Below are 15,476 nucleotides of genomic sequence, written 5' to 3'. Positions count from 1 at the left end.
ATATGATGGGAGATCTCCTAAAATTATAAAAGGACGAGGAAGACGTGTGATAAGACTGTTGAAGTAGTGAAGAGCTGAAGAAGAAGCGGAAGGAATATATATAGAAACTACACAAATATTATTAATCTGTGCTGCTACCACGGAAAAATTACTATAGGTAAGAAATTATAGTGGATAGAAAGAGATGAGTGTTTCGATAAGTAAAGCGGCACCACCATACCCATCAGACCTATCATCTCTTAAGCAAGAAAATCCGTGGATTTTAAAATGGGAGCCTGGCTTAAGCCAAGTCTCAGCGAGTGCAAATAAACAAGCCTTTTACTTGTTTATTATTAAGTATATTATTTCAGATTTTTTAGAAACTGCACTTCTATAGTTCCATTGTACGATTTTTTTGAAGTACTGCCATTTTTAAGAGTTTCTGGATTGTTGAAGATATCGATTATCGTTGTACGGTATTTTAATATTAGACTGGATTAATGTCTGAATGAGAATTTGAATGATATCTGATGTAGATCTTTCTTTCTTCAATGTGGAAGTATTTTCCAATGCATCTTGGGCTGCAGGAGTGTGAAATTCATTGATTATATTTTGATAAGCGTCTCGACCATAACCATTGTTTTATTTAGGGGGTGTACGACGATTTCTAAAGATTGTTTTCCTATATGAACTATTTGGCTGTGACTGATGAGATGAATGAGGGCGAGTAGATAGATGGACTGGAGTATTTTCAGAAACTGATGTTCTTCCTGCTATATAAGCATAGGATTTATTAGTAGGAGGAATCAATTTTGCTGCTTGATGCACTGGGGTGCATATGAGATGCATTTTTATGCCATAGAAATTTTTAATTTGTTTTTGACGGTCATACTCTGGACAAGATCTAATAATAGCAAAATGATTACCTGAGCAATAGCAACAAGTAACATTATCCTCATTTACATTACAAGAGTCACCAGTGTGTTCAGAACCGCATTTGTAACAATTACATTTTGATCGGCATTGCAATTTCGTATGTCCAAATCGACAATAATTGAAACATTGCATATGTAGCTGTACCTACAACCAATAATATCAATTAATACAAATGTCTAATACCTAACTTGTAACGTAATACCTTCGTAGCATTATAGATATGACATTTGTATTAATATCAATTAATACAAATAATATCAATAATATCAATTAATACAAATGTCTAATATCTAACTTGTAACGTAATACCTTCGTAGCATTATAGATCGTAGAAATATTAATCGTGCATAATAACTGAAATAAGCGTATGCCGAAAGATTCGTTCTGAAAAGAACATTTTATTTTATATAACGTAATATTAGCTCTGATAAGAACCATTTCATAATGCTGTACATCAACTCATAGAATCATACAGATCACCAGTAGTCACCTCATCGATGTACGAGCATCGTCACGTTCTCTCGACGACCGCAGATATACTCACGTGATCAGTCATATTCTCCGCGTTACACAAACGCACAGCAATGCCGAGCATTCTCGAATGACGCGTTGGGACTCGGGGGTCGATCGCTATTCATGCAATTTTAATCAATGAGCGACAGAGTAGGTGCTGAATGCTCATTGACATCGTATGATCGAGGTTCGACGCGAGTTTACACAAACCGCGTTTGCTGGCCGGCTTACTGCGATAGCATTATTTTTGAGCGAGATAGAACACATAATATTATTCTCAATTCTTAGTGAATGAAACGTTTTACTATTGGTTAAAATGTAAGCTTTAGTATTGGTGTGTATTTTCTGAACTTGTAAATATTTTTTAAGCAACAATTGTAATTGGGTAACTAGTTTTAAGGATTTTGTATATATATCATGTAACTTTCAAATAAATCATATCTTCCACATATTCCTCACAGTCAAGCAGTTGTTTTATTTAATCGCCAAACGCTCAGTCTCTAAATATAGTTGGGTATGTGTATAGCTTAGTGGTAAGAAATTAAAACAAACGAATATACTTTCCGGCAGGACCTGGCCATCGAATGTCAGAACAACATTTTGAGTAGGTTTCCAGACAGGAGAACCTTCCACTATAGTCTTATAATTTATTCGTCTAACCTTGAGAACCTTACCACAACCACTAGGCATTGACACATTTTCAATAACATCCTCAATTGACCAGTCCGAGGGCACTCCTCGTACAAAGCCCATGCGCATTATTTGGAATGATGGAATAAATGCTTTCAAGTTCATCTTTTCTAAGATGGAATTATCAATGAAGGTGTGAGCATCAGTAAAACTTGAGAAAGATAAAGACATTCTGTTCCTACCTATTTTATTTAATGATTCATTAATAATATTCGGAATATTATTTTTTAAGGAACCAGCCAAATGAAATAGGTTGTAGAGTGTGACTGTCATTTGGTGAATTTGTTTCTCTTTGTACGTGCACAATAAATGGAGCTATTTCATTTTTGTTGTACTTTATCCTTCGAATAGAAATGTAAGCTTTGGGATCTGAACCAATAGAGGGTATTGAGGGAATTATTGGATTATTTTCACTAGTGATATTAAATGTTTCTAATGGTTTATTAGTAATTTCTATTGAAGTATCACTGATTTCATTGCCTCCACAACGACATCCAGTCTTACCACCCACCGTCTGAGCGTGCTTTCTCTTTTTCATCAGGTTTTGCAAATTTTATGTAAATGAGATCTTTTGCGACTTGTACGCTTGGAAACAGAACTATCCGTGTCCATTTCCGATTCATTAGTTGTCGATACAGTAATAAAACTCGCCGCCGGGGGAACTATCTCAGCCCCCGGGACAACCAAGTCAGGCGCCTTGTTTATATTATGATATACTTAAAAACTTACCTGGACTCTAGCTAAACACTAAACCTAATATATTAACACTAAATATAAATATAATTTACACTAATATACTATAATAATACTGATGAATTAAAAAATGAAAATTTAGCGACTGAAAAAACGACCATTCGATGCACAACCACGATACTCGGTTGATGTCCGCTGGTGAGTTCGAGGTTCCTAGAATCAATAACTACTACGGAGATAGAACTTTAAAAAAAACGCCTACCTTATCTATTAAACAGCTTGTCTGAGGACATCCGAGATTATTTTTTTTTTTTGGCGGGAACGAGTGAACGGAGGAAGGCGCGCTTATACAAAAAAAAATTGTTTGAATTATTGTTCATTGTGCATATATTTTTCATACTTGTAAATTGTTTATCCTGGTTTATAAATATTCGATTTTTGTATATATAAATTGTTAAGTGCGCTTCCCCATGGCGATGGGGTAAAAGGCCGAAGAACGGCCAGAGCGACGCAGAACCAGCAGACGAACTTCCCCTATCCGAATCCTCGGTATCTGACGCGGAGGTGACTGAACGTCTCATTGTAAGAAGAAAGGATAAAGAGAAGTATACCCCTTATAGAGCGACAAATTATTATAGGTTGTACGACGAAAATTCAAATAAGAAGGAATTTATTGTATTTCTCAATCGCAAGCAGGGTGAAGTCAAAATATCAGACAAGGACAGGTTGGGTCTGTCAAATGGAATCAGGAGGCATTGCGTATCGGGTGTGTTGCACCTGAGGTCCGTTAATGCTTTTAAAGTTGGTGTTACCTTTGACCTGCCTAACAATGCGAATGTATTTTTAAAAAATGAAAAGTTACTTAGCGAGTTGGAGATGGTTGCCTCAATTCCGGCTTCTGAAACGGAGGTCACTGGAGTTCTTACTTCTGTTCCCACTGATTACTCCAACAAAAAAATTCATCAATTAATTGCATCGAGTAAAAAAGTTATTGCTGTGAGAAGGTTCATGCGGCGAGTAAAGGACCCACAGGGTGTTGTCTCCTTTGTTCCAACGCAAACTGTTGCAGTCACATTTGCATCAATGTTGTTACCTGAGTATGTAACACTTGATCACTGGAGGCATGAGGTTAATGTATATGTACCCCCTATTAAACAGTGTCTACGCTGTATGAAATTTGGCCATATTGCTAAATTTTGTAGAAACAATGAAGTTTGTTCCATATGTTCTGACAATCACAATTTTAAAATGTGTCCAAAAACTTTAACAAAATGTGCCAACTGTGGTGGAGATCACATAGCTATCTCATCTACCTGTCCTCTGAAAAAACAAAAAATTGAAGAAAACAAAGTGAAGTCCCGTAGTGTTAGATACTCAGATCTCTTCAATGAATCTGCTTTCCCTCAATTAAACTCAAAGTATATTGACACACACCTGAGCAATCTTATAAAATCTGACAAATTTATGAACCTCTTGGTTGAAGCAGTTTTACAAATTTGTACGAATAAAGATAAGTTAACTATAAATTCAAATAGTATTAAGGAAATTCTGAATAACACTTTTAGAAAAAAGACATCTAGTTAATTGTTATTATGGATACATTGAATATAGTGCAGTGGAACGCTCAAAGTATTATTAGTAATAGGCTTATTTTTACAAGGTTTTTTTATATGAAAATCATATTCATATTGCTATAATTTCGGAAACTTGGTTAAAACCACATCAGTATTTTTTAATAAAAGGCTATAAAACAATAAGGAATGATTGTGGTAATAAACACAATGGTGTAGCAATTTTTATTCATAATAATATCACATTTTCTAACATAAATACATATTTTGATAGTGCTCTACAAAATGTTTGCATTAAAATTAAAATTAATAACAAAGAACTGAGTATTGTAAGTTTTTACAGTCCTTCCAATTCAAATCCTCCATTTAATAAAAACAATTTAAACAGTTTAATTAAGTCCATTCCAGAGCCAATGATATTTGCAGGTGATTTCAATGCTCATCACATGTTGTGGGGATGTGTTGATACATTGCCTCGAGGTAAAGATGTTTTAGAGGTTATAGATGAGAATGGTCTTGTTATTCTGAATAATGGTCAAGCTACCACAATAGGATCTCCATCTTGGCGTCCTAATGCTCTTGACTTGACTTTGGTAACTCCATCATTGGCTCTTTTATGTGACTGGTCAGTTATTCACAGTCCTCTGGGCAGTAGTTATCATCTCCCTGTAATAATAAAAATGGCAGTAAGTAGTGATAGTAGTAGTTTGCAAAACACATTATGTAATAATCTACATTTGCCCACTCACCCTAATTATAAGCAGGTGAATTGGAGTATGTATAGTAACTTAGTTGTTTCTTATTTGGATGATGTTAAATTTAACACTTTATCTTCAATAGATGCTTTTAATTCCTTTTGTAATATTTTACTTTCTGCTGCCAAGCAGTCAATCCCTAGCTGTCTGTTTTCCAAAAGTTCTAATAGTAATAATGTTACTAGTTCTTGTTCACAAAAATCTTTTAAATATCCTTGGTTGCCTTGGTGGAATCAGAGGTGTACAGAAGCAGTTTTAAATGCTAAAAATGGTTACATTAATTTTAAAAACAACTCCACTGATGAAAATTATGTGGAGTTTAAGAGATTGCGGGCTTTAAAAAAACTTATCTTAAAAAGTGAAAGAAGAAATAGCTGGATAGGCTTGTGCAATTCATTTAATCGTTGTACTCCTTTGTCTTCAATTTGGAAATACATGCGCAAATTTAACAAAACTTACATTCCTGACAGTGTGTTGAATGATAGTTGGATTCCAGATTTTCTACAAAAGTATACTTCTGACTTTGTATCAAATGAGTTAACTAACTATGTAAATGTTGTTAATGATAGTAATAAATATTTGATAGAGCCTTTTTCTTTACAAGAACTAAAATCCGCTTTATTTACTAGAAGAGATACATCTTTCGGTCTTGATACCATTCCATATATTTTACTCAAAAAACTTAATTGCCACAGTCTCAACATCTTTTTAAATAATCTTAATCGCCTATGGAAGGAGAATACTATTCCTGCAGAATGGAAAACAGACTGTTTAATCCCAGTTTTAAAGCCAGACAAAAATAAAATGTTACCTGACTCTTATAGACCTATAGCTCTCACGTCTTGTGTTGGGAAGATATTTGAGCAGCTTCTAAAACAACGTCTCGAGTTCTTTATAGAACAAAATTGTCTTTTGCCTAATAATCAGTTTGGTTTTCGCAAAGGTCGGTCTTCTAGGGAGACTATAGCGCAGTTACAGCTTGATGCGCATCAATGTTTAGCAAGTAATCAGTATCTTTTGTCTGTATTTTTTGACATCTCAGGTGCCTTCAATAGTGTAAATATTGCCGTGCTTTGTGACGAGTTATCAATGTTAGGGATACCAGGTAAAATAATAAATTGGATGCAATCCTTTTTGACTGACAGAAAAGTATATGTAAAATTTAATAAACATTTGTATGGACCACGACTCTCTTCTCTAGGTGTTTGTCAGGGGGGAATATTGTCTCCTTTAATTTTTATTATGTACATAAGACGATTGAACCTTATTTTGGGGCCAAATATAGTAAACCTACAGTATGCAGATGACTTAGTCGTCTATGTATCGGGAGTTGATCTGATTAATTTAGCCGCTACTATTAATAAAGCACTTGTAAATTTATATCAATACTTTTCTTATCTTAATTTAAATGTAAATCCAACCAAATCAAAAGTCTTTGTGATTGGTCGTAAACGCATCATATTGCCTCCCATTTTATACAATGGCATTCCACTGCCTATTTCATGTGACATAAAATTTCTAGGTGTAACATTTACTCCAAAACTGTCTTGGAAAAAATATACAGATAGTGTTATAATTAAAGCGAATAAAGCTTATAATGTATTAAAATCTTTGTGTGCAACGTCGTGGGGAGCGGACCCTAAAATATTGTTAATTTTGTATAAATCGCTTATTCGTAGTCATTTTGAATATGGCTTTCATTGTTTCGCCGCAGACAGCAAAATTGTTAATAGTCTGGATAAAATACAAAATAAATGTATGCGTACAATATTGGGTGCACTTAAAACTAGCCCAATAGCTGCTATGCAAATCGAGGCCAACCTTCCTCCTTTGTGTATTAGATTTAGTTATCTTAAAGAAAGATTTATTTTAAAGCTCTATAGCTTGCCGACGAACAATCTTCTTAAGAATCTTATTGCTTATCAATCGTCTTCATTTCAGAGACAGTTGTTTATCTTGCAAGATTTTTCTTCATTTTTTAAATTTCTACAAGATTTAAATATTCATCGGAATAATGATATACTTCCCTGCCATGCAGGTTCTTTTCGATGTAAATATTCTGCAATTAATGTTGTAATAGATCCAAATTTAACTTCAAAAGAGGAGGTTCATGTATTATTGTCAGAATGGTCTAATTGTAAATTTGTTTATACGGATGGCGCAAAAAACAATAATAATGTTTCTTTTGCAATCTACCTTCCTGAAATTAGGAAGGGTATTGGCTTTAAGATTAATAGATATGCCAGTATTTTTACTGCTGAAGCCGTCGCTATTCTTTTTGCTTTAAAGCATAATAAGAAACAAAATCAACTTAATAAGAAGTGGGTAATAGTTAGTGATAGTATGAGTGTGTTAAAAAGTTTGTCAAATAACAAAATGAGTGCTAACATCAATTACATCATTTTTGCTATAAAGGAATTGTGGTTCGAACTATGTTTAATCGATATTAAAGTGGATTTCGTTTAGGTCCCGTCCCATATAGGAGTAGCAGGAAACGAATGCGCTGATTTTCTAGCTAGAACTATCATTAATATATCCGATCTATCCCTATATCCTGATTGCAAAGATCTAGACATTAACATACCATATACAGATATAATAAGTAATCTAAAACAGCGTATGACTCTTCTTTGGGGAAGATATTGGTACAATTGTACAGAAGTTGAAAATAAGGCTCATTTGTATACTTTGTTAGATAATCCCGTTAATAGCACACCCTGGTTTTGTAAGTTTAAAAATAACGCTCACAGAAAGTTCTATACTACAATAACACGAATGCGTATTGGTCACTATCGATTGAATTTTCATCTTCATCGCAAAAAAATTGTCTCCTCTCCTTTTTGTGACCATTGTAATAAGCAACAAGATCAGTCTCTGGATCACATCTTTTTTGATTGTTCGTCCTTTGGCATACAGCGCCTTGTGCTGATGGATGAGCTACTGGAAATATATGGTGCACCCAATATAATCCCGCTCTCAGTAATAGATCTATTAAAGGACACATCAACTTATATGTCCTTGTATAAATTTGTATGTAGTACTGTAAATACATTGTAATTTGTAGATACATACGTTGTAAATTTGTTTATAATTATGTAAATACGTTATAACTCGTACATATACAACTAGTAATAGCATAGCGCAATTCGCGAACTGAACAGATAATGTAAATAGGTAGGTATTATTCTAAAAAGTTATGCAAATTACACTGGATTTGACTTTAAGAAAAGGGGAAAATTATTAGAGACTATATTACTGGATTTGGACTTACTAAAAGGAAAATATGGAAAATATTCTTTAGAGAATTATAAATTAACGGAAATGGTAAAATAACTGATGACTTTAAGACTGGATTGGATTTGATGAAAGAAACTACTATAAATATTCGCTATCGAATATACATAATTGGAAAAGGAAAATGGAAATAATGTAAGATGAAATGAGAAAACTGGATTGGACTTTTTGTAAAACAAAATAGTGAAAATAATAAATACCAAAGAAATGAAAATACTAACGACAAGGCAGTAAGGCCCCTGGCTATAGCCTGTTCGAAAGAACGAATTAATATTAAAAAAAAAAATGAGGACATCCGACTAGAAACCAGTAAAAGAAAATTTAAAACTAAACTTAAGAAATATTTATTGTCAACACTGCCTTAAAATTAAAATTAGATTTTTTATTATATTTTTATCAATATTTATTAATTACACTTGTATAAAATCAATATTCTAATAAGCATTAATGTATTACAAGAGACTTTATCCTGCAGGCAAACTGTCCAAACAGTTTTGCGGGACTATGTTAGCTTTTAAGATTATTTCTGTAAATGATTAATAGCATAAATAAATAATAAACGTTTCCCGCGCTTTTTTCTCACAGCTGTTGCCTGAGTATTGAACGTGTTCTTGTTTTAACTATCTATGGTATTGAATGACAATATTGATAACTGAAAATTTTATTTGAAATGTTATGAAAATACATTCAATTGAAACGAAAAGTCGTAACGAATTACATCAGTTTTAACTCTTTTACAATATTTCTTTGTATGTACAAAAGAGATTACTATCCATTACTAAAAATAGTACATATTCTAAGTCGTAATGGAATTCCTTGAACCATCTCTTGAAAAAGTTTTATATGGACACCACAAGAGTATTATTTCTTCTCTTGCATTCAATCCCAATGAGAAACAGATTGCTTGTGGTTGCTTGGATAGTAGCGTTTTGGTAAGTGCGACTTCATTTCAATGGCATTTGAGATGTTTAATCGTATATAAAGAATAATTTAAGTTATAAAGAATAAATAATTGTGCATGTGAAAAGCTATGGGACCTTAATGGAACGAAGAATTATAGATTTCAAGGCCACAATGAAGCTGTTACTGATGTGGTGTTCTCTCCTAATGGAAGGTATATGGCATCAGCATCCCGTGATAGAACTATAAGGCTGTGGGTGCCAACCGTGACTGGTAGTACAGGGGTGTTTAAAGCACACTCTCAAACCGTGCGTTCTGTTCAATATAGCCCTGATGGCACAAAGGTAAAAATTATATTTGTTTGATAATTAATATATTTTATTTAGTTGCAATAGGAACTTAAGGTTTCATTATTTTTACAGATACTCACTGCATCAGATGATAAAATAATAAAGTTGTGGTTAAATAATAAATTCAAATTTATAGCATCATTTGTTGGGCACACAAACTGGGTCAGAAGAGCCTGTTTTTCACAAGATGGCTCAGTAATTGCATCCTGCTCAGATGACAAGACAGTTAAGCTGTGGAACCCAGAAACAAGAGATTGCCTTCACACATATAAAGATCAACAGGGTTATGGAATGTATCTAGCTTGGCATCCATCAAGTTGTTACATTGCTATAGGTACTTCACAGGGGAATGTTAGACTTTATGACATCAGAACACATACTCTAGTGCAGTTTTACAGGTTTGTGATACATTTCAAAATCAATTTTTGAGTAGCCATATGTCCTTACCTTTTTTGAAATTGTAAACAACTTTTTTAATTTCTGTCTGAATCTCTGAAATAGATTGGTACCTACTTAGAGGATATTTTATACTTATTTTATAGGAATCTAGTAGACAAACATGTTGTTGTGAGATATATTATAAGGATTCTTTTATTTTAGGAAATTGGAAGCCATGAAATTAATTCATTGAAACTTAGCATTGCTATGACAGTAATACAGGCATATTAATGAGTTTTGTTGAGTTCCTTTTAATGTTACTGTTAAACCAGAATAAAAATTTCCATGTTAATAACAATTTTAAGTTGTGTACAAATAGGTGCTAAATTTTAAATTTATTTAATTCATTTATTGGTATCACAAGAGTTACACATTGCCACATATCTTCTATACATATGAAAGAGAATGTATGTTTGTATGTTCCCTAATAACTCCTAAACTATTCAACCAATCTCAATGAAAACTTTCGTATTAGATTTGTCGAAGGTTTACATATATAATTTATATGGCAAAATAATGTTTTTCAGGTCAGCTAGCAAATAATATATTTTATAATTATAATTTTATTGTTATGTATGATGTTGATGGTTTAACCTTATCCCTTTTTCAAAGTCAAAGTCAAAAAATCTTTATTCACTGTAAAACTTTATAAGTTACTTAGTGCAAGTCAGGATGCAGTACAAAAGTTACAATAGCATTCAAATGAGTATAACAATATTCATTAACAAATTTTAGAACATTATTTATTCCAACTATCTTTATCATTCAAATAATCTTTCACATTATAATAAGGTGTATAAGGCCTTAGATGTTAATTTATTTTTAACGATACATTTAAATTTTTTAATAGGTAATATTTAACTTTCATTTGGGAGTTTATTATAAAATATAACACAATCCACTTTAAAAGATTTAGCAATTTTACGGAGCCTAGTAGATGGAATTGCGAATTTATGTTTGTTTAGATTATTGTTGATTACTGTGTACATCACTATTCTTTTTAAATTGGATAATATGTTTATGAGCGTATAGGAGGTTCTCGTATATGTACTGGCAGTGTACTGTCATAATAATTAGTTCACCAAACTTTTTTCTCAATGAATCCCATCCATTTTTTATACACAATGGTTATAAGTATGTTAAATGAAAGATAATATTAAATATACATTATTGTACAATAAACTAATATAATTCAATTACTTCCTGCAGCATTCACAATTCATCCATTAGTCAGTTAAGTTTCCATCCAAGTGGCAGTTTCATTATAACAGCGAGTAAAGATGGGAACATGAAGGTAATCTTGTATTTCTTAATTGGATATCATCATGTGTAAATTCAGAGGAATATCATTGTATGATGACTTACAGTTTATTTTATTTTATATACTTTAACATATGGTCACTACTAATATTCCTATATGTTATGCAGGTTTTAGACCTGTTGGAAGGGCATCCATTATTCACATTGAGTGCACATAATAATGAGGTAAATGCTGTAAACTTTTCACCCAGTGGAAATAATTTTGTATCATCAGGAGATGATAAAAAGGTACATAATATGAGTGGGTTACATTGAGTATTAAGTCAGCTTACTAGTTGAGTAGAAGACATTGTCTGTCTCTCTGGCAATTTGAGAAGACCAATTTCGAGAAAATAAAAGCTATTATTTTAAAAATTTACATACTTAATTGATGTATTCAAACATACATATTTTTTTAATCAATCTATTCGATCTCACTGCTGGGCAAAGGAGTCCCCTACTTTACTCCATTCATTGTGGTCCTGTGCCAGCTCCTGCCAGGTCATATAGGCATCCAGATTGTCACACTATCATTTTCGGTGTCTGCCTTGACATCTATGTATGTCCCAATGCAGTCCTAAGGCACCTAATGTGTGACAACATACATGCCTAGCCCAGATCCATTTTAGCCTGGCCGTTTAATTAACTTTACTCCCAGAATACTGCACTCCATATAATATATATTCAAACATTCAGGCCCCAAATTAGTTATAGGAAAGCAAACATGGGTGTGCCGGAGAAGAATATAATATTTAATAGATTTTTTTTTTTATGGAATAGGAGGACAAACGTGCATATGGATCACCTGGTGTTAAGTGATCACCGCCACACACATTCTCTTGCAACACCAGAGGAATCACAAGCGCTCTTGTGCAAAAAAAAAGCGGCAAAGCGTTGCCGGCCTTTAATCCCTGTCCCTGTTTTTAAGATATTCATATTATCTTAAAAACAGGGACATTCGATGTGAACTGATCAGCACCATTCACAGTCTCCTGTATTATACCAGGAGGAATATTTTGCAAGGTGCATGCTGTAATCTGTCAAATAGAAAAAAATCATTCATATTATATTATACAAATGTTGGCATCTACTGGGATAAGAACCTTAGACCACTAGCTACTGGGCTAAGAGGTTGTCAGCAAATTAAAAAGAAAAATATATTGATTCATTAACATGAATGTATGTGACTAATGAATGTGAATGTAACCAGTCTGTACAAAAAATGTCTGACCTTTGTGTGCTGTTTTTTTTTTTTTTTTTACATAATAATAATATTTAAATTGTGTATATTTCTGTTTTTCAGATTTATATCTGGAAAACTAATTTTACTGAAGCATCAGAATCAAAAGAAAACTTGAACCAAAATCCACTTTCAACATCAATATCAAAAGGATCTGTTGTATCTAAGGCGAAAAACAAGGTTATCAATAATAGATAGAGTAATGTAGTGTAACAAGATAATAATATAAGTGGATAAGTAGTCTTATATATCGCCATATAAATATCTTTTACATAATATATTGCTGATAATATCTTTATTTAGGGCAATCATATCAGCTCAGTAGAACTGACATACCATATAGAATGCAAAAAGCTTGAATTTCGAGAGAGTTGTCAATCAATAATTGGTAGCAAGTAAAAATGATACAAAATATTTTACTAACTATGGCCATGTACAAAGCAGGATGTGAAGAAATGGTATCAATGCTATCACAGCAGCACATATCCTATTACCAAATTTATGCAAATGGATACTGTGAATGAGTCAGTGGGATCTGTAGTGAACACCAACAAATCACCTATGGCTCATAGTACACTCATGGAATCAATTCCAAGTGAGGATTCAACAAATGATTCCAGGATCCCTACAGAATATTCTTACAGTGTTGGACATATTAGCCATATCCCCCGCATCCCACCAACTCCCACTACATTTACTATACCTTCCGTACTGAATGCCAATAAGTCTGATTCTAATGAAGATCCTATTTTTGGAATGATAAAACTTGGTGGCAATGATGTATGTTATACTAGTGGCACAATTGAGTGGGTTGGTAGAAAAAGAACATTTCCATTGAACACTGGCTTCAAAATTCTAGATAAACATACAGATGCCACTGAAAATTTACCAAAGAAAGTTAGGAAAACAAATGTGACATTTATACATGAAGGTGGCAGCAAGGATTGTGAATGTGCAGATGTTTTGCCAACTGTTAATGCTATTGTTGATCATTTAAATGCTCTCCATGAAGCAGTTGATCTTGTTGATCTGAGACTTTGCACAGTTGAAGATGTTGTAAGCAAGAATTAATTAATGTTTAATGACATAAAATGAAAAATTTTATTAAAAATATTGTTTATTCATAAAATATGTTACAATTTTATTTATTTAGTTTGACCAGAAAACTTCAAAAAATCCTGAACTATGGTATGAAACATAATATAAAAAAATATTAGGGTAATTAATAATTTGAAAAAAATCTTGTTTTAATTTCAAAGTTAAATATGAACAATTCATTTTCACTTACATTAAAATAAATTATACTCTCAATATGTCAACATCAAATGGTAAACTGTAATAATCTACTCAAAAATCACAATTGTATAAAATTCACATAAAATATAGTATATCAATGATTTTTATTCTCTCAACAAAAATCAGTATCACTGTTTTCCAATATACATTGTTTTTTTGCCGGTTTTGCTAATAACTTCCAGAAGCTGATCAGATGACAAGGTTGCAGTGACTGTTACTTTCTGCTCAGGTAAACTTACGTTAAAATCTTCAACTCCTTGACCTTTTAATCTATTAAGAACTCTTTCCACTGCTCCAGAACAACCTTCACAAGTCATCTCAACGTTGAAAATATGTACCTACAATTTCAGTATCACAGTAATTAAAATAAGTTTTTTAATACATACCTACATGTAAGTAAGCATTTTATAAATACATAATTATTTTGCTTACCGAAGACATGATGTGAAAGTAAGATTTACTTAGTAAATACGTATTTTACAATCTAGTCTAGAAAGTGTAACTCTTGGCTTATGGGTGACAACTGCAAGAATAATTAATAGGTATATTAAAATAGGAAACTTAACTATTTACCTAGCATAAACAAAACGAAGACTTATCAAATAATAATGTTTACCGAGAAGAAATCCCTTATAGAGACTAGATCTAATGCAGTTTCAAAACAATTCATAAGCTTTACCGGAAATTTAATAAGAAATTCGTTCGAATTCCTTCGTAGGTAATAGGTATATAGTGAATAGTGATATTGGAACTTGGAAGTTACTTTCTTTCGTTACGTACCTACTTGTAGGTTGTGGTATCTTTATCTTGTACGAATTAACATGACGTGACACCTCGCACGATGTTGACAGTCGCTTTGCGAAAGCAGAAGCAATAGCAGAGTTGGTCTCGTCGTTAAAAATGTTAACTTAAACAGTTAATTAACATAACACTGTTAAATTAAAAGAAACTACAGCGTTATATTTTATAAGCATTAGCACAACATATTAAGTTAGCAACTACAATCTATAAAAAATCTTGCATCTTTAAAAAAAAAATAGTTTTTCTTGCTTGTCGTAAGTTGTAAACAAAAATGGCGTACAGAGAACCAGCTCGTACCAAGAGATAATTCAAAGACATGGGGATCAACGAACCACTGAACTTTATGGTTTTTATGCAGTGAATGAAAAGTATCGGGTAGAAGAGTAGAAATAATACGACAAGTTATTATATTACTTTAATTATTCACATTCCGATGATAAAAACTATAACTATCTTATAATATTATTATATCCCTAAAACAAAAAAGCAATTAATTAATCGAGAGATTTCCGTTAGGAGAGCAGTTCCGAGCCATCTTTAATGTATTAAATCCTCTGGATCTGGCTCACTAGGAAACAGCGTTAGCAACTTGAAGTGGACTGACTATCGTACCAGAGGAGTAAAAATTATCGTACATGGATCGAAATTATCGTATTTTTTAGGATAATGTCTATTATAAATAAATCATATAAATTGTAATATTGATATGCATGCAAGTACT

General features: G+C 32.6%; 3 protein-coding genes and 1 long non-coding RNA gene across 7 annotated transcripts; 2 read left to right on the top strand and 2 right to left on the bottom strand.

Moving 5' to 3' along the window:
• Positions 1 to 4,575: 4,575 nt before the first annotated feature.
• LOC126970437 (uncharacterized) lies at positions 4,576 to 5,912 on the bottom strand. Its single transcript, XR_007730646.1, has 2 exons — positions 5,597 to 5,912; positions 4,576 to 5,399 (listed from the first exon to the last, which is right to left on the bottom strand). It is a non-coding gene; the product is annotated as an uncharacterized LOC126970437 (long non-coding RNA).
• A 2,885-nt stretch (positions 5,913 to 8,797) lies between these two features.
• On the top strand, positions 8,798 to 13,119 carry LOC126970422 (POC1 centriolar protein homolog A). Its single transcript, XM_050816306.1, has 6 exons — positions 8,798 to 9,363; positions 9,460 to 9,675; positions 9,754 to 10,079; positions 11,329 to 11,413; positions 11,548 to 11,667; positions 12,722 to 13,119. The coding sequence occupies exons 1-6, from the start codon at positions 9,238 to 9,240 to the stop codon at positions 12,854 to 12,856; spliced, it is 1,008 nt and encodes a 335-aa protein (XP_050672263.1). The 5' UTR covers positions 8,798 to 9,237; the 3' UTR covers positions 12,857 to 13,119.
• On the top strand, positions 13,094 to 13,791 carry LOC126970429 (uncharacterized; the record flags this gene model as incomplete). Its single annotated transcript, XM_050816318.1, has 1 exon — positions 13,094 to 13,791. A coding segment is annotated over one exon (636 nt), but the record flags the coding sequence as incomplete, so codon positions are not given.
• An 86-nt stretch (positions 13,792 to 13,877) lies between these two features.
• LOC126970428 (uncharacterized) lies at positions 13,878 to 15,009 on the bottom strand. Of its 4 annotated transcripts, none has more exons than XM_050816317.1 (3): positions 14,739 to 15,009; positions 14,387 to 14,477; positions 13,878 to 14,292 (listed from the first exon to the last, which is right to left on the bottom strand). In XM_050816317.1, the coding sequence occupies exons 2-3, from the start codon at positions 14,393 to 14,395 to the stop codon at positions 14,083 to 14,085; spliced, it is 219 nt and encodes a 72-aa protein (XP_050672274.1). In that variant the 5' UTR covers positions 14,396 to 14,477; positions 14,739 to 15,009; the 3' UTR covers positions 13,878 to 14,082. The 4 variants fall into 4 exon arrangements, with proteins under 4 accessions (XP_050672274.1, XP_050672271.1, XP_050672273.1 ...); XM_050816314.1 differs by having other exon boundaries at positions 14,735 to 15,008; XM_050816316.1 differs by lacking the exon at positions 14,739 to 15,009 and adding an exon at positions 14,634 to 14,732.
• Positions 15,010 to 15,476: the final 467 nt, after the last annotated feature.

The sequence above is a fragment of the Leptidea sinapis genome, chromosome 21 (assembly GCF_905404315.1).
Source record: "Leptidea sinapis chromosome 21, ilLepSina1.1, whole genome shotgun sequence".
NCBI lineage: Eukaryota > Metazoa > Arthropoda > Insecta > Lepidoptera > Pieridae > Leptidea > Leptidea sinapis.
Note: the sequence above shows the minus strand (reverse complement) of the source record. Positions and strands in the feature narration are given on the sequence as shown.